The 27,735-nt window shown below is 50.1% G+C and overlaps 1 protein-coding gene across 1 annotated transcript in view; it reads right to left on the bottom strand.

The window, feature by feature from the left end:
* Window positions 1–1,667: 1,667 nt before the first annotated feature.
* The window catches only part of NSG2 (neuronal vesicle trafficking associated 2), a 44,231-nt gene continuing 18,163 nt past the window's right edge, over window positions 1,668–27,735 (bottom strand). Inside the window, exons 4-6 of the mRNA XM_019741508.3 lie at window positions 5,284–5,394; window positions 2,737–3,363; window positions 1,668–2,165 (exon numbers count right to left, since the gene is read on the bottom strand). Of these exons, the coding sequence (XP_019597067.1) occupies window positions 3,172–3,363; window positions 5,284–5,394 (303 nt within the window). The 3' untranslated portion in view covers window positions 1,668–2,165; window positions 2,737–3,171. The remainder of the gene's footprint in view (window positions 2,166–2,736; window positions 3,364–5,283; window positions 5,395–27,735) is intronic.

The following is a 27,735-nucleotide window of genomic DNA, read 5'->3' as shown; positions in this document are numbered from 1 at the left end:
CAGAGCTTTCCCTGACCACACCGCCTCTGCTGAAGCTCTTCTAGAACCCACCTCCCACTCCGTGGGTATTCATGGCAACGGTTAGGCACCCTCCTTCTTTGTGAGGAGCTGGTTCTGACTCTGCTAGGAATAGCGCGTGGGCCCAGGGTGCCACTGAAAACAGCCCTCCTTTCCCTGACATTCTCTCTTCCTCTCGGTCACACACCTAGAACCTGCTCATTCCAGAGAAAATACAGGTTTGGGTTTATGTTTTGAGGCAATGGAGTGGCAAATCCATTTGTGACAGAATGTTTGAACATGTGTTCATTAAGTCTTTAGTTGACTTTGTATAATTGAAAAAAATAGTGGTGTTTACATGCTGGCCACACAGATCAGCCTGCCTCTGCGAGTGGAACGCCAGTGCAGACCCCTGCCCGGGCCTGTCCAGCTCACCGTGCCCTGAAGAGAGGCTGGAGGCCAGTGCCTTACGGGCGTGGGACAGCTGGCCTCAGGCCCCTGCTCCGCCCAAAGGGCAGGAGCCACGCTCTCTCCCTTCTCCTTCCCGCCCGCCATGCGCGTCCAGTCACAACGCCGTGCAGCAGTGAGCTTGGAGCCTCAGCCACGTCAGCCTGGTCTCTCCCTTGAAGGGCCTGCCACCTGGGTCTGAGAAGAGCTGTGAACACAAACCGTCAGCTACCAAGCAGGCTGCCGACATGAGCAGTCAGTGCTAGACGGCACTGTGGGGAGACGCTGGTACCAAACCTGTGGTTGGAGTCACAGCTCCGCTGCTTCCCAGACACGGGAGTGGTCACCAGCGGCTGCTTGGCTTGGAGTCTCCATTCCTTCATCTCCAAACAGCGGCGATGGTGAGGCCATGATGACAGTGACGATGACAACGGGGGTACCTGCCTCCCAGAAGGTATATGAACTAAGACACACACAGCACTTAGCACGTGGCACGGGCAAGGGGCATTTATAGGTAGGCTATGAACCGCGGGTATTGAGTCCCAGCTGAGAATAACCTACTTGGCTTTTCTGATAACTCATTTGAGTTTCTGGGAAATGAACTACAACCTCGAGAGCATTGCTCGGGGCTTTACAGAAGCAGTCTGGGGGGCAAAGGAGTCACACACAGCTGGCTTCGAACCCCAGGTCATCTGCTACAGCCCTGGGCCACCTCTTCATCCCTGCATCTATGTTCTTCGGCTGTCAAATGTGGGTGAATAACCCCTACCTTCCAAGGTGATAAGAGGCCTTAAATGAGCTGATCATGAAAAGGGCCCCACTCACTACCCAGCATCTTCCTCCTCCAGCTGGTGGCTAATGGCCAATTGTATTGTGCCAGTGGCACCCTGGCTCCCCTTTTGCTTGTCTGTTTCCACTGGACTCCCCTCTGGACTTCAGGACAGGGAATGTGCAGCGCTCGTTGCTGAATGGCCGTGCTCAGCACCGCCTGGCCCTCAGGTGCTCACTGCAGGACGTTAGGCTGCGGGGCGAGCACCCAGGTGCGTTTCTGGGTCCTTGCTTCTCACCTGAGCATCATTCAAGGTCCTGCTACCTGAGGATGGACGGAGGCTCCCTCACAGCCCACTTCCAGCCCCAGCTTAACAGGATACTCTGCCCCCAGCCTCTTCCTGACAGGCTCACTGAGCAGAAGATAAAGAAAGTTATAAAAGGACGGTCACGACTCTCAGACACATCTATCTTTATTTGTTTCCTGTCAGAAAAATTCAAAAATTACACCAAAAATACTTCAGCCTCTGCTACCTACTGACAAAAATACACCACAAAATTATAAAGCGCTCAGCGGGTTGGCCAGGGACAATTTGTTATTCTGCTCCGGATGACAAATGAATTTACAGGTGACTTGGGGTGCTGGGAGGGTCGGGGGGAGGAAAAGTCAGGTGGCAGCGTTTGGCAGGATAGTTTGAGCTGTGCCAGTCTTATCACCCAGCCGTAGTGTCTGATGAGTTCGGAAACGTAGCCACACACACACACACACACAAAATGCCCTTCAAATGGCCCGTCAGACCTTCGTGGGAAACAGTAGCACATCTCAAAGGACCCACTCTGCCAGCCAGGTCTGGCCCTGTTGGGCCTGGCGCCGACACCCACAGAGTAGACCTGGGAGGACCTGATGTGACCCCAGGGCTGGAGGGCCGGACGCTGCCTCCTTGTCACAGCTTCTAGAACCAGATCAGAGAGTTTGGACCGATGTCCCATGTCAACACATCGGAGTGGGCAAAAGCCTCCTCCAGAAACGCTCTGGCTTTGCTGCAGCCCCATCTCAGCTTCCCTGGCTGTCACCTGAGGTTCCTGGCAATGACCTTTATTGTTCTGCTCATTGTTGTTAGCACTTGGGGAAAACAAACAACCGAACGAAAATTTAAAACTCGGGTGCCTGTGCTTAGGGCTTGGCCCAAGGTCACATGCCCGTCCTGTCCATCTCTTCCCTGCCACCCCTGCCCTCTCACACACACGGGCAGTATCCAGGTGTAGATCTGGAAACACAAGAAAAGACAAAAAAGCCTGCCCGCTTCTCAGTGCTGGCTTACACCACACATATCCGCAGGCCACGTGGGTCAGCCGTGAGCCACCCGTGCAAAAGCGCACTTGGCTTGTCTGCTTCGTGGGCTTACAACGTCACAATCAGTCCTCTCCAACTCGGCCCTCCAACCTCCCCGTGTTCCTCTCCAACTAAGTAGCACCCCCACCCCTACCCCCGCCCCCACCCCCACGTCGTCAGGTATTCTGTACCTTCGGAAGCCCATGCTGAAGGTAGTGTCTCATCTAAGAAGCCCAGAGGGTCTTCACTGCCCTTCAGTGTCTTCCAGATGCAGCCAGTTTAATCCTTTTTGTTGTTGGTGGTGGTGTTCTCTGTTTCTTTCCTTTTCTGTTCTTATCTTTTCCTAACAAATAATAAGCAGCGGCTTTGAAAATATTTTACATGGGAACAGTCAACACGAAACATGCCTTTGTACATGAGCCTGACTCGGGGACGAATCAACAATATCAAAGACAAAAAGAAATACCGATTCAGACAACTCCAGTGCACAACAGTTTAGGTGAGACCCCCGCCCGCCCGCCCGCCCGCCCCACGCCCACACCCCGGGAGCACAGCGTCGTCTGTCACTGGAGCTCGGCTTAGCCAACGGGCCCCCTCTCCCCCCTCCTCTGGCGGTGGGTGGGCCTCTAGTGGCCCTGGCTCTTGGGCGGCTTGGGCTCATGGATGACGGCGGCCGCCGACAGCCAGGGCCCGATGGCCCGGGCCGTGCTCTGCTTGGCCACACTGTAGTGGCTGATGACCGTGTAGAAGCGGCTCCTGGAGCTGGGGTCCTGGGACGAGTAGTAAGCATCCAGGGAGGCCGGGATGCAGCGTTTGTGCTGGGAAAGAGAGGCACAGAGTCAGGGGTGGCTCACAGACTGCTTCCACCCCGCCCTGGGACACGGCCACCCCATCGGGGGCCACGGCCAGAAGGCAAGTGACAGCACCTGGCCTGGGCCTGGCACTCAGGAGGCCTCCCAACCATCACCACTATCATCGTCACCAAGGCTGACAGGTCCGCGAGACACGCCGGAGAAATAAACATGACGCGACAGTCATTCAAGGGCAACCACCACCGGCACTTCCTGTCTGTGTGGCCGCACTGGACACTGTTGGTGGCCCGCAGGCTGCTCCTCACCAGGTTGACCCCCCCACACACACACATACACTGCTTCCCGCAGCCAGAGATGGTTTATCTTATTGCCTTGATTTTATGTGTATCCGCTCTCCATCAAAAGCCTTGGTCCCTCACAATATTGACATAATTGCATATTTGCTCTGTCCTACACTATGTACATATCCAAGGGTCACAAAATAACCCCAATATCACGACTAACGGACTAACTAGTGAACTTGAAGTTCTCTCCACAGCTGTCTGTGGCCTTGGAATATGTTCCGCTGAGGGTGTACAGTCAAGGTCCTGTGCTGCAGTTGTTTGAAACATTTAATTCTTTGTAAGTGTATGTCCCCAGCTTGATATAGGGCTAGGTTCTTTGGTTCATTTGTTTTTAATGTTCAGGAATTACTTGGTCTTATTTAAGGCATGTCAAACATTTACAAATGTCAAGGACAAATATATACAACAAGACACGCCGGGGAGCCTGGATCCTCAGCCGTCCCCTCGACTCTGCTCCCTCCCTTCCCCCCACCCCAGGAACCGTTTATCTTCACTGTTTAATTTTTCCTTCCGGAACTTCTTTCTGAAAATATAATTGAATGTGCTGTACCCCTCACCCCCTCGTCCTCACACACAGGCAGTGCCTGTTTCCCTCCGTTTTATCCTGACGGTAGATATTGCACGTCCGTGTCTGGACACCTTCCTCCCTTATTTTCACTGTTGCCTGGAGTCCAGTGTGTGGATACGTCACTGTTCAGTCAACTGTCCTCCATGGTAGTTGTCAGCAACCTTTCAGACCCTCAGCTTCATACTAAGAATGGCGTCTCAGGAAGTCACACAGCAGAACGGAAGGTCGTGTGTTTTCAGTGGGGGTATTCTACATTTGATACCCTCCCTTTGGAACGTTACTTGATGTCTTAACCAAACACTTCCCATCTCCATTTCCTCAGCTGTAAAGTGGGAGCAAGGAAATGAGGTTTTCAGAATGGGCACGCAGCTCCCTTGAGGGAATGGCTATGAAAATGTCTAACAGAGGGTTATGGCATCTGATAGGTTCTCAGTAAAGGGTGATTTATACATATTAATGTCACCCGCTTTAGCTCTGAAGCAAATTCTAACATCTGCTGAGAGCCCATTCTCTAAAAGGTCCTTTGCTGACTGATTCTACTTAAATTCTCTCCGGAAGGTCCCACAAAAGCCTGTGGGGTGGGCATTCTCAGCACTCAATTTGCAGGTGAGAAAACAAGAGGCTTGGAGGGGAGAGACATGCAGACATTTCAGTTCTTCAAAGGATGGAGCAGTCAGAGTGAGAGTCAGGACTCGGGGAGACCAGCTCAGAAGCATCTGTTCCCTGTCTTCACCACCATGCAGGGCAGAGCTTTCTGAAGATGCAGCAGCATGTCTCGAAAGAGGGTGACTGTCCCTCACTGCGGACGTGCAGTCCCTCTGGTGAGTGCCACCCTGGAGACTGAGTCCTTCATGAAATCTTGGAAACCCTGTGCCAGGCACAAATTACATTTTAAACAGTCTGCAGGGAGAATGCCATACCCAGAATTTGAACGCCAATGAGAAGAACACATTGATAAACTCTAATTGAAGGTGACAGCTACCTGGGGCCACTCACCTGCCAGAAGGCCCTTACCTTATAGACAAACCCCTCTGGGCAGCTGTGGTCGTAGGTGAAGGCTTTGTAAACCACCAGGAACACGATGCAGGCGAGGAAAGCCAGGGCCAGGCTGACGAGGATGGTGACCTGGAGGAAAACAGAACTGAGAGTCACCAGCCTCAGCTACCCGCCTTGGTCCACACGCGCAGCCGCGAATCGGAGCCAGCAGGCAGTCTGGCGTGTCAGAGAGAGTGGGGGTACCGGGGGCCCAAAAACGGACCTGTCTCAGCTCTGTCATAACGTGCACTGTGACCTTGAGCAAACCACCTGTACTCTTTTGGCCGGTTACTTTCTGAGGCGCCTTTTTGGCCCAATGTGTGATTTTCCCCTCGTTTACTTTTCCTGTTAACTGTGTGTGTGTGTTGGGGGGGGGGGAGGTGATCAGTAAGCCCATCAGTAAGCCCATCAGAACGGCACTTCCGGAACTCCTGCCTTCCATCACCACCACGATGCCAGCACCGAATTCCAATCTCAGATATCAACTGCTCATTTCCCCTCCACTTGGCCGTCCCATTGGCACCTTAGACACATTCCCAACCCAAACCGCTCTCCTCCCCCCCAGACCTGGACCCCTGCATTGATCCACATCTCAGGAAATGTCAATTCCACCTTTGCAGTCACGCAGGGCCCGATCTTGAAGTCATCCTTGACTCTCTTTCTCTCACATCCTACATGCCATCGACCAGCAGCAGCTATCATCTCTGCCTTCAAATACATCCACGATCTGACCGCTTCTTGCCACCTCAGTCACCCCCACCCTGGCCCACGCAATCATCACCTCACCTGCACTTTCGCCACAGCCTTCCAACTGTGGCCTGCCTGACCCCTACAGTGCATTCACACAGCGGCCAGAGAGGCCCTTTCAAAACCTAAGTCAAGGCATGTCACACCTCTGCTCGAAAGCATTGAATGGTCTTCAAATTGCTCAGTGAAAACCCAGCTGCTAACCATGACCTACACACAAGCTTTCAAAAATAATAATAATAATATAGCACCAAACAAACCTGGGGCAACCATGAGGATTTGTCAGAAAGGAGTAAATGGCTGATTCCGTCCGTACCCCGAGGCTTGCTCTGGCCCATCCATCGCCTGTGTACAAAGTGGTGGGGAACTAACTCCCACGACATTGGGTATCTATTGTTATATAACCAGTATTGTTTTTATTCATGTTGTTTTAGAAAACTGGTGCCTTTTGAGTCCATTGGTCTAGAAATATGGCAGAATTCCTCTTATGGAGACAAAGTTTCTTTTGATTCAGAAAACAAAACAAAACCCAACTTTGGGGGTCCCCACCCCAGGTCCTCCCCACTCAGGGTGCGGTATATACAGACAGAAGGGTACGGGAGGCTACGTTGGTCCGAACACAGAGTGGTTTGTTGCCAGCTTTAAATAAGGGGTGGGGGGGGGATTCTGAAAAGGAAAAGAAGGAGGATGCAGGGAGGGCGTCTGTCCAAATCCCACAGGCAGGCACTGTCTGTGAGCATGAGGTCTTAGGACAGTGTGCCGTTGTGATCTAATAAGAAATGTATACATTTGGTCCTAGTTCCCATTTCCCAGCACAGAGCTCCTAAAGAGCACCAGGAATATTTGTTATAGTATTTGGTTTTTGTCCCCAGTTCCTGAAATAGCTCAGATCCCTACAGGTGAAAAGAGTGTATTTTATTATTCAACCACAGCTGAGTTTATGTTAATGAGGTGATTTTTGGAAAGCCCTGAAGCAGGGGGGCAGGTTGCCAGGGAACCAACCACGTGATGAGAGGGTTGGACATGTCAGCCTCGCCCCCGACCTCAGGGAGACTGAGTTCAGTGGCCGATGGTTTAATCAATCACGCCTATGTGATGAAGCTGCCAGACTCGCTGGCTGAAGAGGTAAGAGAGCGTGCACGTGAGGGTGGTGTAGCCCCAACCGGCAACCGGGATAGCAGCTCCTGTGCTCGGGACCCTTCCGGACCTCCCCGTGCATCTCCTCATCTGTCTGTCCCGTAATAGCCTTTGCAATAAATGAAGCACTTTCCTGAGCCCTGTTAGCCATTCTAGGAAATCACTGAACCTGAGAAAAGGTTTATAGCCAGTCAGAAGCACAGGCCGACAGCCTGGGACTTGACTCGCGTCCGCCTTGTGGGACTGAGCCCTTCTCCTATGGGGTCTGGGCGAACCCGGGCAGTTAGGGTCAGAGCTGAGTTAAATTGTAGGACTTCCAGCCAACGTCCACCGAGAAGTAGACAATTGCGTAGTGTGGAAACCCCACCCCCCTACATGTGGTGTCAAGTGTTGTGAGAGTACAGAGAAAAGTGCTTTTTTTCCTTTTAGATGGTGACGTGTCAAGTCCAGTTCTAAGCTACTGTTGACACTGTGCACTGGCCACCCTTCCATTTGTCCCCTGAACCCTCAGACGCAGCCTGTTGCACTCTCATCGGCCTCCTGCTTGGGCGTGGGGTGGTCACAGTGTGAGGTGACATGGTACAGAGATCAGGCTGGAGTCACCCGCAAGATGTGGAGAGAGATCGAGAAAGAGACAGCGAGGTCAGTGAGGCTGGAACCTGTACCCCCTGAGGGTCCCCGAAGATAGGATTTGATTAGTACAGGGAAGGGGGACTCCCAAGACTAGGACGCAATGCTGAGGACGGAGAAACAGCTGTTTGGAGTACAGATGTAAAGAATTTTCAATGCCCAGACTTCCCAATGGTCAAGAGGTGGAAACAGCCCAAATGTCCGTCAACTGACGAATCAGGTAAGTAAACTGTCATCTCGTCAGGTGACAGAATGTGGCTCAGCCACACAAAGGGGTGAAGGATGGGGAGATGTCACAAATGTGGACGGACCTCGAACACACCACACTCCGTGGCGGAAGCCAGACACAGACGGCCACACGTTGCATGGCTGCACTTCCACGAAATCCCCCAGGGACGGAATGCAGACCGGTGGTTGCCGGGGGCTGGAGGGTGGGGTGGGGGTGGCACTGCCCATGTGAATGGTTTCCATCTGGGGGGATGGAAATGTTGGGGCACCACATGGAGGTGATGGTTTCACAACACGGTGAATGTGTTGAATGCCACCTAATTGTTCACTCTAAAGTAAATTTGTGTGATGTGAGTTTTACCGCAATTAAAAAAAATAAATGCTCAGAGCCCAGGTAGGTTCTTTCTGTCAAAGGGACCTTAAGCTCCTGCTAGCATCGCCTCACCAGAGCTGCCGCCAGGCTGGGACACAGACGTGCCTACTGGGCAAAGGTGCGGCCGCAGACCCCGCACGTGCAACGGAGCGAGTGAGAGCGGCAGCCCACCTGCCACCACCTGCCACCAGCCTGATGCTGGGCTGGGGTAACCCCAGAAAGCCTCCCAACTGCATGGTCGTGTGCAAGGGCAACCGCTGACTGAGCAGAGGCCCCGGCTCTCGGCAGACTCAGGAGCAGGACAAGACCTCCCAGCACTGGCATCCCCAGGCCGGGCTGGACACTCCCCTCCCCCTGGTCATCAGCTGGCTGGGAGATGGAGCAGGGCCCAGCAGGCCTGGCGACGGGACAGGTTCCCTTACTCCATCTTTCATTGATGAAAGCTCCGCTTGGGAGGGGCAGGGTCTGATCACCACAGTACCCCCAGAGCTCCACCGGGGAGCATAGCAGATGATGGTCTTGGAAAAAGAAAAGACAGGGAGGGATGGATGGAGGGAGCGAGGACCCTAAAGGGGTCAACACTGATGCCCAGAGGCCTAGCACCCTCGGGGCTGACGCAGTGGGTCCAGAGCGCGCGTGTTTTTGTCAGCTTTCTGGGTGGGGACAACGTGCAGCCAGCGGTGAGGACCACCACTCACTATGTAAGAGTGGCCAGAACCACTCGTGCAGCATATGCCACGATCCCGGAGCTCAGGTCCTCTGCATCCAAGTATTACCCGTATTTTACGGCTGTGCAAATAGAGGTGCAGAGGCACTTGTCTGAGGCCTGAAGCCGCAGGCCTGACCGGGATTCCGGAATGTCTGATTCCGAGGCCCTCGGTCCTAACCACTTCTAACCATCCTTTTGATCCATGTCTCCTGGTTCCACAGCTGCATTTGCCACAATCGTGCAATGAAGCAAGACACGGTGTACTGCACACTTCTTCTTGCAGGATATGTCACCACAGATGTGGAAATCCCAGGAGTCAGGAAGGGAGAGGAGCAAAACCAAGCCCTCCCGCTGTCGGCCAGGCCAGGGTGCAGATCCAGGCCCATCCTGGCGGCAGGAGGCGTGGACTTCACTGTCTTTCACGTCCCGCAAAACCTCGGCACCACAATACCCGAAAGCCCCCCCCCCCTTTCTTTTATGAAGAATGCAAACCCTGAAAACCTCAAAGCAATAGAACTACTCACTTCAGGGAAATTAAACTTTGTGGGGAGATAAAAACAGAGCGGCCCCACAGACATTCATCTCGTGTATGTGAGAGCAGGAACCTCCAGAGACAGAATCAGGCCACCCAGCGCCTTGCTCCTGGCTCGGCCTCAAAGATCCTGACAACAGGGTTTGAGTGGAAAGTGTGAGGGGATCACAGCCTCCATAAATTCTGCCCCAGTGACACCCTGGTTTCCTGGCCCGCTGCCTGGCACCCGCCACTGAATGGAGGAGAGACTTCGGAGCCAGGCTGTCTACACTGAAAGCCCGGTTTTGCCACTTACTTGTATGTGACCCTGGGCAAGTTGCTTGCCCTTGGGAATCCTCAACTTGCTTCTGTCTAGAATGGGGGTGACACCGATGGCTGCCTCACACTGGCTGCTGTAAGGCAGAACGTGGTAGTGCATGGAGCCCCAGGATAGGCCTCGCCATGGTAACGACCTCAGTTAGCATCCATGCAGCATAGACACACGTCCTCAAAACCCTGCAGGGAGGTACTATCAATGTGCCCACTTGACAGATGGTCTTTCAGAGGCAGACGGAGAGGCTTTATGCATCTGAGGGCGGAGTGAGGATTTGAACTCAGGTCTACAGTCCAGCTGCCTAACCCCATCTTACACGGCTGATGAATCTAAAACTAAGTTAGAGTTCATTGTTTTATTAAGAATGCACTGCACCATTATTATAAGAACAATATTGGAAATCTAAGAGGAAAAACACCCACTATGATCTTGCCATCATCTCAAGTCTGCTTTCATGCGCTTGCTATTGGTTCCTGCCCATGTGCATCCATGCGGAAAGCACCATTCCTTCTGCTTCTTCCCATTTTACACACTGCGGCCCATCCGCTCCGGATCATATAGAATATTCTCACACACCTGGTCTGGACCACCCCAGCTTCACCATCTGCAAAGCGGCTCTACGTCATTACACTAATTTACACAAAACTGTCATAAGCTACAACCAAGAGGAACAATGCAAATAGCAGCACTGTGCAAATGCCAAAGTGACAAACTCCTGCTTCCTGCGGCCTCACGGGGACTGTTACCGTTGTGCATCCTGAGAGCTGAATTTGGTTCAGGTGTTACCTCAGCAGAGAATCATTGGATGTTATACTGTGTTGCCACCAGCTGTGACCTGTCCTCCCAGACCGACAGCCACCCCCCGCACACACACACACAGGCTGTGCTCTGTCTCTGGGCTTCTGAGGGCCTGTGGGTCCTACTATTTAAAGGGTTTGCTGGTGATTTGTGTTGATGGCGCAGAAAAGCACCTCTGACATGGTCTGCCCACCTCCCCTTCCCAATCCACCTGAAGGGATCTTCCGAAATTACTTTTCTGACCATTTCAAGGTGGGGCTGACTTCCTGTCCTGACGCAGTGGGTCTACGACTTCACTGAGCCTCAGAACATCTCAGAAGACAGAGCAGATGCAGTCCCGGGCCCCACACCCAGAGATCTGACCCCCTTGTCAGCCATCACAGCCAGAAACCAGCATTTCCACGCAAGTCCAGGAAATTTGCATGCACATGAGCTAGAGCCTGCGGTTAGATCAAGACAAGGTCTCAATCCTTTGTCTGGCTTCCGGAGCGAGGAGGGCAAGAAACTCACCTCCCTTGGCTGTCAGCACTGCACACACAGGATCTTCTCAGCCCTACCCTGGACCTACCCACACAGTGGAGACCGTTGATAGTCCTGCTTTCCCAGTGATGAACGTGAGGACTGCAGAGGAAAGTGGTGGGATTTTCTAGCCCGTCAGTAGTGGAGCACAACCTAGAAGCCAGGTCTGGCTGGATCCAAAACACATGTTTTTCCTTGGCACTACACTGTCTTCACCATGTGGCCTCTGCTTATCTGTCCCATGTCACCATTTGCTACTGCCCTAGGAACACACACACACACACCAGGAAGCCTTCCCAGACCTTTGCCTCACGAGCAAGGCCTCTCTGTGGCTCCCAAGCAATTGTCCTGGTCACGGTCACGTGTCACTCTGTGTTACCATGACTTCTTCACCCACGAACCCGCCCCACCAGACTTCACTTCCCGAGGGCAGGGATGGGGCCTGCTGACCCCCTGCCCACCTCTGCCACAAAGAGCATCTGCGTGAGCTCTGGCGGAGTCACATCCATTGCTTCCCCAAGCCCAGAGCCAGGCCCCAGAGCAGGGCTGTCGCTGTCCATACACATCCCAGCCTAGTCACAGGCTCACAGCCGTCTCCCGGCATCCCAGCCCACCCATGTCTACATGTAGCCTGCCTCTCCGTCTCCATGGAGACACCAGCCCTGCAGCCCAAATAGCCTGTCCCATTAAGCTACTTTCATTCCTCAATCCCCTTTCTTGGCAGAACAGCTGATAAAAAAAAAAAAAAAAAAATCAGGTCAGCAAAATTGGTTTGGAAAATTAGAAATCATCTTCTCCCAGTTCCAATGTGTGGCACTGCTAGGCATGCCAGTGGGGGTTTCTGAGCCAGAGAAGCTGCTCCACACTTTCCCGTAATTCATGCAAGGGTGAGAAATAGCGCCTGTCAGCTCCACGACAGCACGCACAGCGCGGCCCTCTGCACACACAGCCAGGCGGGAGAGGCAGCATATGCGCCCCTCTGTCAATGTCTCCCTTTGTCCAGGAGGAGGGGACCTCTTCCTCCAACAGCCGGCTACCTCCTCACCCCTCCAACCCTACACACACACACACACACACACACACACACACACACAGACACACACACAGAGTCACACAGACACACACACACACACATACACACACACAGTCACACAGATACACAGACACACAGTCACACACAGACACAGACATACAGACACATACACAGTCTCACACACACACAGAAACACAGACACACATACACTCCCCGCCTGGGAGGAGTCTTGGAGGCATTTTCACAGAACAGGGAAAAAGGAGCTGGCCTGACGTTGCCACGCTTGCAAAGGTCTGCTGCCAGCGTGGCCCCTGGCAGCCGTCCGGAGCTGGGCGCCCAGGGGTGTCCCCACCATTCCCAGAATAGTAAGAGCAGCTGCCCTCCTTCTGGGAGTCTGGCACTTGGGCACAAAGTCGGGCAGCGGGCGGGAGAGCCTACACGACCAGCCCCCAGTAAAAGCCCTGGCCCTGAGGCTCTCCTGATTCCCTGGTGGACATTTCACACGTGTTGTCACAACTCATCACGGGGGGAGTTAAACGTGTGCTGTGTGACTGCACTGGGAGAGGACGGGAAGCTTGGGCCTGGCTGCCTCTGGACGTCACCTCCCACTCCTCCTTTGCTGACTGTACCTGGTGTCCTTCTGCTGTAATAAGTCACAGCCCTGAGTACAGCTATCTGCTGAGTCCGCGGGTCCTCCTCCTGGGCGACATCCGACGCCGCTCCCCTTGTCCCCCTTCCTGGTTCCCCTGGAGGGCAGGCATTGTGGATCTTCTTTTACAGAGCCTGGCATGCAGTGCCAGGCCTTCTTCTCTCTCACCCAGGCCCTGGCACCGGCTTCCAGCCTCTGACGTCTCCCTTCCGGCCGCCCAGAGCCCAGGGCCCATGAGCAGCTCTTCACTGTCTTCTTGCCTCTTGGGTCAGGGCGAGGGTAGGGGTGTCACTGTCCCCGCACAGGAGGAGCGTGGGCCATCTCTTTTCTGGTCCAACCCTCTGCACCCTGGCGGCATCGTGACCCCGACGTCATTGCTGGGCGGGCCTGCACGAGGCACCGAGAACAAACTCTCCCACCTTCTGCCACATGTCACGCCCTCCGCTGATGATGAGTGCTCGTCGGACGGCTCGTTTCTTGGCCTGTAGCAGAAGACGCCTCCCCGGGGTGAGGGAGGGCAAACCAGGACGAGAAGCTGGACACCCACTTAGGCCTCCCACCCCGAGCCTCGTGCCCAGCTTTGCTCCTGGGAGAGGGTAGCTCTTATGGGTGCTTGCCAGTGCTTCGTCTGCCAGGTGGGACCTGTCCTTACGTACAGACCTCCGTGGCAGGGGGCCGCAGGAGGATTCTGGCAGCCCACCCCTTTCCGAGCCCTGGCCAACCCACAGGCGTGGGTGAGTGGGCTGATTCCACAGCCACTGGGTCCAGTGAAGGCACTTTTCACCTCTAAGTAACACCTAGGGGCCGAGTTTGGCCGCCAAGCCGCAGTGGTCTCAGCTACACATGTATGTTTCAGTGTGGACTCGGGTGGAACACTTTCTGTCAGTCTGTTCTGTCCCAATAAAGGGAGAAAAACAGGGTGGGGACCAGAGAGCCTTGTTTGGATTCCAGCCCCACCACCTCCTGGGTCGCTTACACCGTTTTCTGGGCCTCAGCTTTCTCATCTGGAAATGGGGTCACTGTGTGGCGACACAGAGCACAGCGCCTGGCACACAGCTGGTGCTGAGATGGTCACCTAGTTTTCATTCTCACCAAGCACTTGGGAAGAGCAAACACGCCGCAAGATCTAAAATCCTACTCCCTCTGCGTGTCCCATGGCTCCATGTTTGGAATAATTTGATTCATTAAATACTAGCAAATTCATTCTCTTATTTTGGATTCTGCAGACTCATGGGCATACCTACCCATGGGAGTTAACCAGAGGGACAAAAACAAGGACCTGGGAGGCTTTTGTTGGTCTGTTTGGCCTACTCAGAAGAAAAGAAACAGTTTCCTTGGGGTCTTGTGAAATCTTGGGACGAGGCTGAAGCGGCCATCACTACTGGCCAGAGCTGGTCTGGAGCCAGTGCCAAATCTGAGTACAGACAGCTCTCCCCCCACTTTCTGCTGACTTTGGACAAGCTCTGTGACACCTCCAAGCTTCGGTGTCTTCATCTATCACATGGGAGTTACGATGATTCCTGGCTCCCAGAAGCACTAAAAGGTGACGTCAGAACACACAGACCACCTGTCTGGCTTTGGTCTGAAGCATGTCCGGTGAGGGAATGTACCAGCACAATTTCTGCCATGGTATTATCTCTTGGGTAGAAAAGCCGACACTGAAACGGCAGGGTAGATCTGGAGCGTGAGCGTCTATTGTGTTCAGTCCCATGCACTGTTTAATTCCTCAGGTGGGGTCACTCCCTGCAGAGGAAGTTGGCTTGGCGTGTGGGCCACATTCCCACATCCAAGATGACTTCCTGGGAAAGGTTTACAATGGACAGTAGGAATTAGCAGGCATGGTGTGGTTATTTGAACACTATTTCCCACTAATCCTTTTTAAAACCAGCCCCATAAGGTATCATTTTCCCCATTTTATAAATGAAGAACCTAAGACCCAAAGACATTGAGTCACTTGCCTGAGGAAACTCAAATAAGGCAGAATGGAGAAGCAGGATTTGAACTCAGGTGTGATCCCAAAGGCTGTGTGCACTTTCTCCTCACTCCACTTCCTCTGGAATGGCTGCCCCTGGAGCGGCTGTTTGGAATACAGAGATGCCCTCCGTCCCCAAACCAGAAAGATTGCATTATTACGCTGTTGGGTCAGCTCCCCATGGAAGACCCTAAAAACCCATTAAAGAAGCCCATTCTCTGGGGCCCGCTAAGTAAATTGCCTTTTAAAAGGAAACGGAAAAAGAAACATCTGTGGCCTCAGACTTTCTATGAGCAATAACGTAAGTGTCTCTCTCAGAACCCAGAGGGGAAACTCCCCACAGGAAGGAGGAGCAGTGAGAAGTACGCGTGACTCCAGCCCAAGTCCGCGATGCATTAATATGTGTGGAACCCTTGAAAGAGAAAGCGCAGTTTAAACTGGAACGTTTCAAAGCAATAATTCACTGCCCGGTTTAATTTGCTATTGGCATAAGCATTAGAAAGAAGAAATGAGGGTTGGGGGGCCTGGCTTCTGAAGGAGACAAATTTCTGGCCTCCTGAAGTATTTTTCATTTAGAAAATTCAAACCATCGGTCAACTTGAACCAGAGGATATTAAGACCTTTGACAGTGAACCTCTTACAGGATGGAGAAGCCGAGGCCTTACTTCACAAGGTGGTGTCGTTATAAGCAGATAAATCAAAGGTGAAAGCAAAGCGGAGACCTGAACGTGTGCAGCGACGTCTAAACAAGCTGTCAGGCGGGAAGGCACCAACCTTTCCGGGTCACCCAGGGTGTGCGAACACAGAGCAGATGGACAGCAGAAGCCAGTGAAGAGGCCAGGTGTGATAAACAGGGTGCACTGGGGACTGGAGGGAACACGCCCCGTCTACAGGGACAGCAGCTGCCGGGCCCCAGATGATTCTGGTCAAGAATGGGAATGAGGCCCCAACATGGCTGATGTGCTTTTTCAAGGAGAGACGGAGATCCTAAAATATAAGTGAAACTTTCCAATTTTTAAATGGGAGCAGCAGATACCAAACTGTGCTTCTATTTTAAACCTTTCAACAACCCTGTAAAGATGAGCTGTTCAATCCTGTTTCATAGGAAATAAGGTTCCAAAAAGCAGGTGGTTCAAGATGAGACAGCAGCAAAGGCTGAAAGCAGGACTTGTCCCCTGTCTGGCAGAAGGGAGGTGACGAGGTCCAGGGTAGATCAGGGCGTGTGACTGGTCTGGGGCTGGGCAGGCAGCTCCCAGGTGGCACCATGAGCACCTGTGACCGATTACGGTACAGGGCAGGGTGGGGATTACGGGGGTCAGGGGCAGGTGTCCATGAAACGGCGCCACAGAGGCCGGGCGCCCTCCCCGGAGGAGGAGGGGTTGACTGAGCTTCTGCTACAAGCCAGGCACTGCCTTCCTGAACCCACACACAGCCATCTGGTGAACACGTGCTTATCCCGTCTTACTGCAAGGACTTCCCAGGGTCACACAGCCAGGCCAGGTTGAGCCTCTATTTTCTAATGTTTGCTCAGCACACCTGGGCCTTCCTCCTGTCTGAGCTGCTGGGCAAGGAGACGCCTTGGAGCTTCCACTGCAAGCTTGTCAATCACCAGCATTTTGTAAAAAATGGTCCAGACAGGAAGGCCCTCACAAATTTCACCAAGGATTTTGCACAAAGTGAAACTTGGTAAGTTCAGATGTGACACAAGCCTTGCTGTGTCCACAGGGAGTGACTGTAGGTACAAATCTGCCCCAACACGCAGACTTTGAGCAAAGAGGTCATGAAGTTTATTTATTGCTGCCTTGGTTATGATATTAATTTATTATTAAGAAAATAAAAGGCTTCCAAGGGTTGGGGGTACAGGTGGTGTGGCAGTTCACTTTTGGCTATTCTGGGATGCAGGGGTTTAAAATGGAAGCAGTGGAAGAAGGAGCCGGGCTCTCGCACCAGACTGGCCTGAGATCCAGTCCGCTTTACCTTTTACTGGCTGTGTGACCTTAAGTAAGTGGCACCACCTCTCTGAGCCTCGGTCTCCTTATCTGCAAAAATGGGATTACTGATAACACCCACCTAGCAAGCACACTGGAGGATGCAGAGACACTGGAAGTAAGCTCCCAGCAGCACAGGATATAGTTACTGTCATTGTCATTGAAACACATTCTGTAAGCTGTTGCCTATAGAGCCAACTGCTGACTTCCTGTCACTAAAATAGCAGGATGCCCAGCAGGACCTCTTAATTTCATCAAAATGATCTGCTGAGTCACAGCCTTGATGGACTTTCCCCTGGCTTTCCTGGAGCAGGAATCCCACCCTCACCTTTCGTCCAAGCTACTTGGCTCCAAATAATGGGAGTGCCTGTCCTTTATGAACAGTTCTGACTCTACAAAGACAAGCAAATCAGCAGACACAGGGCTGCACACACAGCCAGCCTGCGAGGCCACAGAAACCTGTCCACAGAGCACTAAGGCAAGGGCTTGGAACGTAATGAAATCACCTCCCCTCCACCGAGTTCCCACAGCGCCTGCAATCTGGGCCCCAGTTTGTGTGCTTATTTAACTGTGACCTCCGGCCGTTCCCTCCCAGCAGCCCCAGCAGGATGCACTGGGCATTGCAACGGAGAGTAGAGTCAGCTACTCTTTGCAGGGTTGCAGAAAACCATGGGGTGGGGTTAGGGGGTGGAGAGCAGGGGGTTCAGGTCAGGGCCGCTTCCTTTACACGGAAAATACAGCAGAGAGCATGGAAGTTCTAAGCTCCAGCATCCAGGGAGGGAAACCACAACAAGCTGGATGAGAAAGCCCGTTTGACACTGGCCTGGGCAAGTCCTGAGTTCCGACTGAGCTCTTTGTTCCTTGGGGGCCCCTCCTGGAGGATGCCTCCTAGCCCCTGCGTCTGGCCAGGGCTTGGCTGCGGAGGTGCTCACTAAATCTGTGCTAAGTCAATCAATGCCACCCAACTGGTTTCATTCATCTTCTTTTTATTACACCCTCTCTCTCTTTCCAGAAGTGATTTAAGGCAACTTCCAGGCTCCACGATTTAGTAATCACCGACACTCACGGCGTGCTCACACTGTGCCGAGTGCTGCCCTGAGCACGTGACATGGGGTCCCCACTGTGTCCCCACAGCAATCCTCTGCGGTAGGGATTTTTACTGTACCTCCATTCTACACGAGGAAAACAGCAGTGAAGTAAATGGAAGGATCAAGGATGGGCATGAACCGGAGACAGGACTTACAGCAGTGCCCACGTTATAAGCCTGACAGGACAGGAAACAGGCACGCGACCCATTAAAACGTGCACAGAGTCTGGGAGCTACAAACACACTGCTCAGAGGATGCACGGATGGCTCCTATCTGACGTGTGGGGCCCTGGGGGAGTCGCTTCTGTCTCACCCGTGGAGTTTTCTTCTGTGCAAAGGGAGCGGGGACAGCACTGTCCCCATGACCAGGCAGTCATGCAGGTCGCAGGAAAGGCTGACTGCAGCAAGCGCAGGGCTGGGACCCCGGAAGGTCTCCCATCGATGTTCACCCTCCTGTTATTTCTGGACGTTGCCCCTCCACGTATGGAACGAGGCTTCTTGGCGTGTGGGTGTGTAACTGTAAAATCATTGGCAAGGCTGCCCAGTCAGCTCACTGTTACTTAAAAAGAAGAAAGAGGCCACGCAACGTGGCTCGGGGCTTGTCAAGCGCCTGCTCTGAATTTCACGAGCGAGCGGGAGGCTGAATGGTTTGGTGACTCCGCCTGGGCCCCCGCGTGAAATCCACATTCACCTGAGAAGTGCCTCCAACGCCCCCTTATACGGCGGCACCCTGGGAGGCTTCGGAGAGCCACGCGTTTCCTTCATCTCCTGCAGCTGAGAAATGCAATGGATTTTCCTGGCCTCCTTTTTTGTGTTTTAAAGAACCATTTCCCCAGGGCTCCTCTGAGAACTGGAATGGAGAAAATCTCATTCATATTTTACCATGTAACCCAAAGCCTTATTGTGTACCTGACAACAGACAGTGGAGGCACAGCTAGTCTACAGCTGGCCCAGGGCCAGGCACACGGGATGCACAGGTGACATACGTGCAGCCTCTGCCCTCAGCACAGACCTTCAGAAGGCAAGGTGAGAAGCACTGTGATAAAGACAGCGCCCGGGAAGGGGGCTCCTAAGCAGGAAGGGGAGGGGAGAGGGTGGCCCAGACAGAGACAACAGCCTGTAGGAAGGAATGGAGGTGTGGGTGGTACATGATGTACATGACGATGAAAGAGGAAGCTTGTAAGGTAAAGGGGGCTGAAGAAGGGGCACGGGTGTCAGACTGAACAGTTTATTGGGAGTCCTAGGGAGCTAACAGATGTTTGACATTTGGAGTTCACTGAAGTGGCTGCATTTGAGTTTCAAAAATTACTTTGGCAGTTTGGATGGAAATTCTGTTGAAGGGGGTGAAACTATGAGGTAGTCAGGGGCTCTAAAAATAATCAGACCTGAACAAATATTCCATGATCGTCTTCTTCCTAGCCCAGTACCGAGCTAGGTATCTGGGGAGATACCAAACTGAGGAGAGAAACAGGTTTACTGGGTGCCAACTGTGCTCTGATGCTTTATATGTGTTATCTCACCTAAGCATCACAAAACAAAATTAGTATCCCCATATTTAGATGAAAACCCTAAAGCTCAGGGAGGTAGAGAGAAATGAGTCACAGAGGGAGCTAGTGAGTAGGCAGGTCTAACGGGCTCCCCCTCCTGTAGACCCACGTGGACCTACTCTGCACACCAGGGTCAGAAACAGCAGCGGCTCCAGCACAAAAAGGAGAGACAATGTGTTGCATCAGTATGTACTGTCTGCAGTGAGACGTTTGCTCTAGATCCAAGAATGACTGATGGAAGCCTAAAGGTAACTGTAAATACAGAGCCCCGAGCTCTAGGAATATTCCATGATAAATGACGCTGCTTTAAAATCAATTTCACAGAAATGGAGGTTTCAGCTACAGGGCAGCATTCTGGGAACATCAACTGTGGGCCATGCCTGGTACTTCCATGAATTACCCACACTACCTACCCCAAGGCCTGGGACACGGTGGCTACTCTGCAAAAACTTATTAACTGAACGGGGCCACTTTGAGAACGATATCTGAAGGGAGTTAGAATTAAGAGAATGACAATGGCTTCGCTTCAAAACGTCATCTTTCAAAGCTTTAGAGGGGTAGCTGGGTACAAATGGAATTCATTTGTTTATTCTTCACATATTTACTGAAAACTACTCACATTCTTCCAAATATCACTAAGCCAGATGATTTTACGAATCCTGTTTTATTTATTTATTTATTTATTTAAAAAACAAAAACAAAAAAACAAGAATACCTAGAGAAACAGATTATTTCTCTACTCTTTCAAATTTTCTAGAGCACAGAGAAAGGAAAAGGCAAGTACATTCTCTTTACAAAGGCAGGAAAATACTAATACCATACCTGACAAAGACAGCACAAAAAAGAAAACTCAATACAACCTCATGATATTAATAACGCAAAAATTTTAAATGCTATATTAGCAAACAGAACTCAGTGATACACCATGACCAAATGAGGACAGGTAACAATGGCTTAATATTTAAAAATCGATTGGCAAAATATACCATAGTATTAGGTCAAAGAAGCCAAACAGTCTGATCATGTCCACAAATGCAGAAAAGGCACTGGGGTGGGGGCAAGAGCCATCAAAATGTAAATGGTAAAACACTAGAAACAGATCTGAGAGTTCTGACCAATGCAACCAGACAAGAAAATGATATTAAGAGTCTAAAAGTTGAAAGAAGAAATAACATAAGAACACTAAACACCAGAAAGGGAAGCAATATTAGCATTATGGACAGATGATACAATTTTATATGTAGAAAATCCAAAGAATTGAATTATTAAACAAATTTTTTGAAACAATAAGAAAAGTTAGTACCTGCCTGGTGGCAAATGTACAAGATTCAAAAGCATTTCTATTAAATATAAATATAACCAGTGAAAAACTACAATGGAAGAAAAGGTCACCTTTACAATGTCAACAACAAACAGATAAAATACTTTGAAATAAATTTAACAAGAACTGTAGAAGTGATTTTAAAACTCAGTTGAGAACCTTGAAAGAAGACTTCAATAGATGCAGTTAAATCTTGTCTCCAGATAGACTCGATATTTTAAGGGATGTAACTTCTCCTCAAGTTAATCTATAAATTCACAGAACCCAAATTAAAAACTAGCATGAGTTTTTGGGAACCTAAATAATACATTGATATTTTTTCTGAAGAAATAAACATGCAAGAATGAGTAAAGAATTTCTGAAAAGTAAAAGGAATGAGGGAAAGACAGTTTACACAAGTTTTAAGATGTATTGTAAAACTATGTAATTGAGACAATTTGGTATTGCCTCAGTTTTCAATACTAAATAATTGTAAGATCAATGGAAGAAAAGGGAACACAGAAGTAAACTCAAATACACATGGGAACGTGGTGTCTAAAGAAGGTGAACTGTCAAGTCAGAGAGGAAGGATTAACTAATGAGCATAGACCAATTAACTGGCAGCTGGCCAATCACAAGGAAATAAGCTTGGATTCCCCCATCAGACTCTACAGATTCCAGATTGATCCAAATTTTAACATAAAAAACAAAACCATGAAAGTACCAGAACAAACCATGAATTTAGGGTGGGAGAAAGCCTTCATTTTGGTAGAGTCGAGTATGTCAATATTGTCCTTTATGACTTCTGGAGTTTGTGATGAATTTGAGTTAAAGCAAAAGTAAGGAATCCCTCAGGCTTGAAAAAGAAGTTATACCATAAACAAAACCAAAAGGCAAAGAAAAAACAACTGAGAAAGTACCGAATAAGAGAGGATGAATGTGCCCCTCGCTTTGGGAGGAGGCCGTGCAAATCAGCACGAAGGAGTAACAAGTGGTCCAACGCGCAGGATGTTTCCCAGGAAAGAAGCAAAGGTCAACAGTCAATCAGGCCAGAGAAAGAGGCTCCATCTCACCACTAATGAAAAACACACAAATTTACACAAATCGGAGGTGTCATTTTCTATCTGTCACATTGGTGAAAATTTAAAGATTGGTACAGCTCTCAATGTGGGCAGAACACATTGGTAGGCACGGGGGAGGAAGTAGAGATTGACGGGAACCTTGGGGAAGATAATTTGGCAAAATCTATTAAAATGGAAGACTCACATACCCTCTGGCAAGGATCTAAGATGAGGATTCTCATACCCTCCAAGTACACCTGTGAAACATATGAAGGGTGCACAAGTGCGCACGCATGCACACTGAGAAGGAAACTGAGAAGGATTATGCGTCTCCTCACTGTGCAGCGATTAACGAGAGCAAACGGGATCTCAGTGTGCTGAGGCGCGATGACCTGAGATATGTTATTAAGGGGAAACGCCAGGTACAGAAGGACGTGTACAAAATGGACCCATTTTCCCATTGGAGAAAATGAAAAAGGATATCAAATGTATACATGCGTATACATGGGGATATATATATATATATATATATATATATATATATATAACGTGTATACAGACAGACATACACACACATGCACACAGACATGCAGAAAATACCTCTGGATGAGAACGTAAGAAATGATTCCTGGGCTGCCCAATAGAGCTTTCTGCAATGATGGAAATGCCCTATAAATCTGTCCAATATGGTAGCCGCTGGGCTCATACTGAAATGTGGCTTGTGCGACTGAGGAATGAAATTTTTAATTTTATTTTATTTCATTTTGATTACTTTACATGTATGTAGCCACATGTGGACAGCACAGACATAGATATTTTCAGCAAGAAGGGTTATGAAGGGAGAAAAACAGAGACTATTTCTTTCTATACTGTTGCAATTTTGCAGCTGTACGTGTGTCACTCTTATTTAGAAAGAAAAGTTCCTGACCTCCTATTGTTTTCAAGGTCCCAGGGTCCATAGTCAGAGGGGATGCAGAATTGAATCCAGGCTTTCACAGGGCCATGGAAAAACGCAGATACGGAACTACGTGCACGAAGCAGGTCAAGTTGACAAACTCTCCCCCAGGGAGGAAGGTCCCAGAGGAGGAACCAGTCATCTCCACATCCCACAGTAGGAGAGAGAGGAGCTGTTTGGACAGGTGATGTTTGCGCCAGACCTATGAGAGGAATAGGTGTGCACTGGACGTTAGGGGGAGAAACGCATTCAGAGCAGGGGAACAGCTAAGCTGAGGGGTGGGGGCAAGAGAGGGCAGTGTGTTCAGGATTCCACGAGTAATTTAGGTTGGCAGGAAGGATGTGCAGGCAGGTAGGAGAGGGGGTTGAAGAGATGAACAAGAGACGGGCTCTGAGGACCAGGTACTATGGACGAAAGGGCTCAGAGTCCTCCCTGAAGGCCAGGGGAAGCCCCAGAACGGTTTTAAGCAGAAGACGTGATCACGCTTTGAGACAAGACCCTCACTGGCTGTGACGTGGAATGTCAAAATCAAAGACTGAAGCCGGAAATGAGGGTGCAGTTGAAATATATACAAAACTTATTTTTATTCTCTATGGAAAAATCACAGTAAGGCTATTTATGGATCCAAAATTGCATTCTATACATGTTATTTTGTCCACGAAACAATCACATTTGGTCTGTTTAGAGTTATGCAGGACCCAGAGAAAAGAAAAGGCAAAGGAACGTGTTATTCCCACCGTCCACAGCCATCTCATTTTTCAGTAAGCCCCCTAGGAGTTGGAGAAGTCATGTGTCTTTCCGTTACTAATTCTTCTAGGGCTTCAAATCTCCAGGAGATGAGTAGGATAAGAAACTGAATACCCAACAAATCATACATGTCTCCGTAGGTTGACTGTGGCATGATTTCTCTTTTTATGTCAATAAACATGGTGGTAAATCCTAGACCAAGGTTTCTTAGCCTCCGCACGATTGACATTTGGGGCAGGATCATTCTTTGTTGTGGGGACATCTGGTCCCTTACAAAGCTTAACAGCATTTCTGGCCTCTGCCCATTAAATGCTAGTAGTGAGCAACACAACACAACACAACACAACACAACACAACACAACACAACACAACACAACACACACACACACACACACACACGCCATTTCTGACAACCAGAAATGTCTCCAGACATTGACAAATGTCTCCTGGGAAGCAAAATCATCCCTGGTTGAGAACCACTATCTTTGAACCTCAAAGATAGAAGAGCCATCGGGACCAGCCCACCCAGTTTCCTCATTTCACATGCGGGAAAACAGGCCCAGAGACTGAGACAAGAAACCAGGTTTCCTTACTCCGTTTAGACAATTGTTTTTAGAGATTAGAAATCCTTTTCTTAGCCTCAGAGAAATGCAAGAAAAGAAAAAAAAGTTGGAGACATTTTAATTCAAGTCAGTTTCATCTAGCTGAATATTCATTTATTCTTTCTCTCTCTCTGATCTGCACGATTCATCTTAGAATTTCTATTTTCTAACTTGGTTTTCTAGCCACAAATGCTATCAAAAGTAATAATAATAATATAAAAGATGATGGACACATCCGCTCACTCTAATTCAGCATTTTTCCTTTTTTCTTCGTTCATAGTGAAGAGCTCTGGGGAAGATGTCTGACATAGGGGCTGTCCTGTCCCAGGCCCTCTGCGAGGCCCCTCACAAACATAATTGTTACAAAAGCCCTCTGAAGGGGTCACTGGCATCCCCATTTTACAAAAGAGGAAACTGAGGCTCACAGAGGTGAGGTGACTTGTCCAAGATCACACAGCCAGTGAGCCAGCATTCGAACCCAGGTCTATTGGATCACAGCTGAGTTCAGATGGTGGAGAATCAGGATGAGTTCATGATGGTCACCCTGGTGAGAGCAGAGCCTGCTCAGAGAACCAAATTCCCTCCGAATTGCTCAGATCACAGAGCTAAGGAGCTTGTCAGCATCTCCAGGAGAAGGCTAGATCTATATGGCAGTTGCTATGACAACTAGTTTTCTTATAATTATAGAACACTTCGGTGACACGACAAGCTGCACATACAGTCACTTTGTTAGGACCTGTCTTCCTCTGACAGTTCCTGGAGCTTAACCATCATAAGTTAAAAAAAATAAAAAATAAAAAAACCCACATTTAATATAATCATGCATTGCAGCCACGGAGGCCCAGAGAATGAGAAAGTCAGGAGATTAGACCTCCTGCCGTGTGATGGGACCCGTGAGGCAGGCCACATGACAAGCCATGAAGAAATGGCATTTCTCCCTTGGGAAATGTTTGCTTCTGTTTCTCTTTTGGATCAATGCCTTTCAGGACTTGGCCAAAAGTGTATTCAAAGAGAAGAAAGAAGAAAGGAAAGCCAAAGCAAAATTAGCCGAGTACTTGGCAAATAGCAGGGATAGACAGCAAAATTTTAGTATTCTAGAGACCACTTCTCAGTATAATTTAGCCAGTTCCCCAGATGAGCAGGGTTTCCCGATGTGGGAGACGGTACAGACAGAAGAACACACACACACACCCTGCGGGTCTAACTGCCCTTATTGGCTGTGTGTCCCTGAGTATCTTAACTAACCTGGCTGATCCTCGCTTTCTCCATCTGCACATCAAAATAATGCCTCCTCCATGAGTTATATAGTAAAGATAAAATGGAAAATGACTAGCCAACTACCTGGCACATAATAGGAGCTCAATAAAATGGAAGTTATTGTTATTAATTACAAATAGTAATTTCTAAAATACGGCTTTACTTGCCATCAACATCTTCCTTTTATGACCCCACGTGGGATTTGAGAAAACTTTATGAGGCTCTGCCTTCAGAACTACCTTCGGCCATCCAGCCAGGTAGCAGGAAAGGCACCGTGGAAAGGCTGAGCCAGGAGGAAGAGCGAGGCCGGGGCAGCATCAGTTGAGACAGACAGCCACGGAGACAGAGCCAGGCGCAGCTGTCCTCTGGACACCCAGCCCGGGGGGAAGCCTCCCATCCAGTCAGACGACCTGCTCCCCAGAAACGAAACTGCCATGTAATGACAAGAGGAAGCTCTCGCGGAAGGAGCTACCATGCGACAGTGTTGATTTGTTACCTCACACCAAGCCTACGACACAGCTGTCACCACCCCATTTTACAGACTGGGAAACACCGCTTCAGAGAGGTGAGAGGACTTGCCTTTGGTCTCACAGACCTGCAGTATCAAACCCCAACACAGCATCTTTCTTCTTCAATACTGCCTTTCACACAGTTGTGTGCTGGTCAACCAGCTCTTGGGGGCGGGGGCGGGGTGGGAAGCATGATTTGTAGGGTTTGCACATTTCCACGGTGTAAATACTCCCACCGGGTAGTTACAGGCTTCCAAGAGTTCAACAGCTGGTTTACAAACTTTTCCTCGTTGTCTGGGGAGCGGGTGTGCACCAGCTGTAGCCCACCCCTGCAGGAGACCCTAGGAACCAAGAACATTCACTAAACTCTACAAGGCTCCTACTAACGTCATTACCAAGTGACTGTCTTTACTGGAGCTTTTATTTCCCAATGTTTGATTCCATGAGAAGCAGAAGCTGGCAATAGAAGCAGCCTAGTCATTTGGCCGTAGAGCAGTTGCTGGATCACCCAGTCCCTCATCCAAAACCCCAGCACATCCCTCCTGACACAGCACCATGAATGGTTTTGTAAAAAAAAAAAAAAAATTAAGCCACATTTGCTTTTCGATAATCAATGAATCACAATATACATTCTGGAAGGTCGCTCACATAGTATAATTCCATCGGGCCAGGAGAAAGCACCCAGCCATAGTCACAGACAGCATCTTTATTCTGCATCTTTATTCCGACTTTCAGGAAAACCCTGGCCAGACGTCAACAATAAACACCAAACACCACAGCAGCCTTTCTGGGCCAGGTACTCACGTGCAAATCCTTTCTGCACTAGGTAACGACTCCGCTCCTAACCCAGCGGGCACTATTTTCAATAACTTACCAAAAATGTTCCTCAAATAATTTTTTTAAAAATAGGAGAACAATAAAACCAAGGTAAGACATAACAAAGTAAAATCTCGATCTCCATGTGCTGCCGTCAGCAAATATGAGAATCCCACCGATGCAAGGCGGGCAGAAGCAAAGGGCAAAGCTACAAATGGGTTTCTCACCTCCCTAGGAAAGAGGCATCGGGAAGAAGCTGCTTATGGGGATGTGTCATCTTCTAGAGGCGGAGAAGCAAAGTGAGGGCCCCAATTTTAAACAGAGATACTGAAACGAGGAGCCACAGCACTGGTGTTTATGACCGCCGAGTTTCTCCGTCAGCTGCGGGGCATTTCTGTGTGCTCAGTCACCCCTCTGCTCGGTTATCACACACACCTTTTGGTGGCCAGGTACTGGCAAGGCTCCTGGGGGGGGCGGCAAAGATGAAGAAGACACTAACCCGGCCTCAGATCGGGGGGGAGACACCGCAGGTAACTCAGTTACGCCAACACTGTGAAAGCGGTGCTGGTATGCAGGACCGGGGAGCAGGTGTGGGAAGCCCGAGGAGCAGGACAGACGAGGAAGAAAGGGGAGGCAAACAGGCAGGCAGGCCACAGTGTGGCCAGGACACGCCGGGTGGCGCTGAGGTGTGGCGGAGACACTGGGAGGGGGAAGCACAGAGCTGATTCTTGTTTTGTTCTGACAGGCCCTGGCTCGGTGGCTTTGGGAGTCACGTCACTTCTCTGAGCATCAGTCTCCTTACCTATAAAGTGGGGAGAGTATTAAGGGTACCACGTTGCTATAAAAGCATTTTTAACAGATTCTAGATTATACGTGTTACAGCTGATGTGTGGAGAAATAGCCTACCAAAAAATTACTGCCT

This window comes from Rhinolophus sinicus, chromosome 5 (assembly GCF_057876585.1).
Source record: "Rhinolophus sinicus isolate RSI-liver-muscle chromosome 5, RSI-T2T, whole genome shotgun sequence".
In the NCBI taxonomy this organism is placed as follows: Eukaryota; Metazoa; Chordata; class Mammalia; order Chiroptera; family Rhinolophidae; genus Rhinolophus; species Rhinolophus sinicus.
Note: the sequence above shows the minus strand (reverse complement) of the source record. Positions and strands in the feature narration are given on the sequence as shown.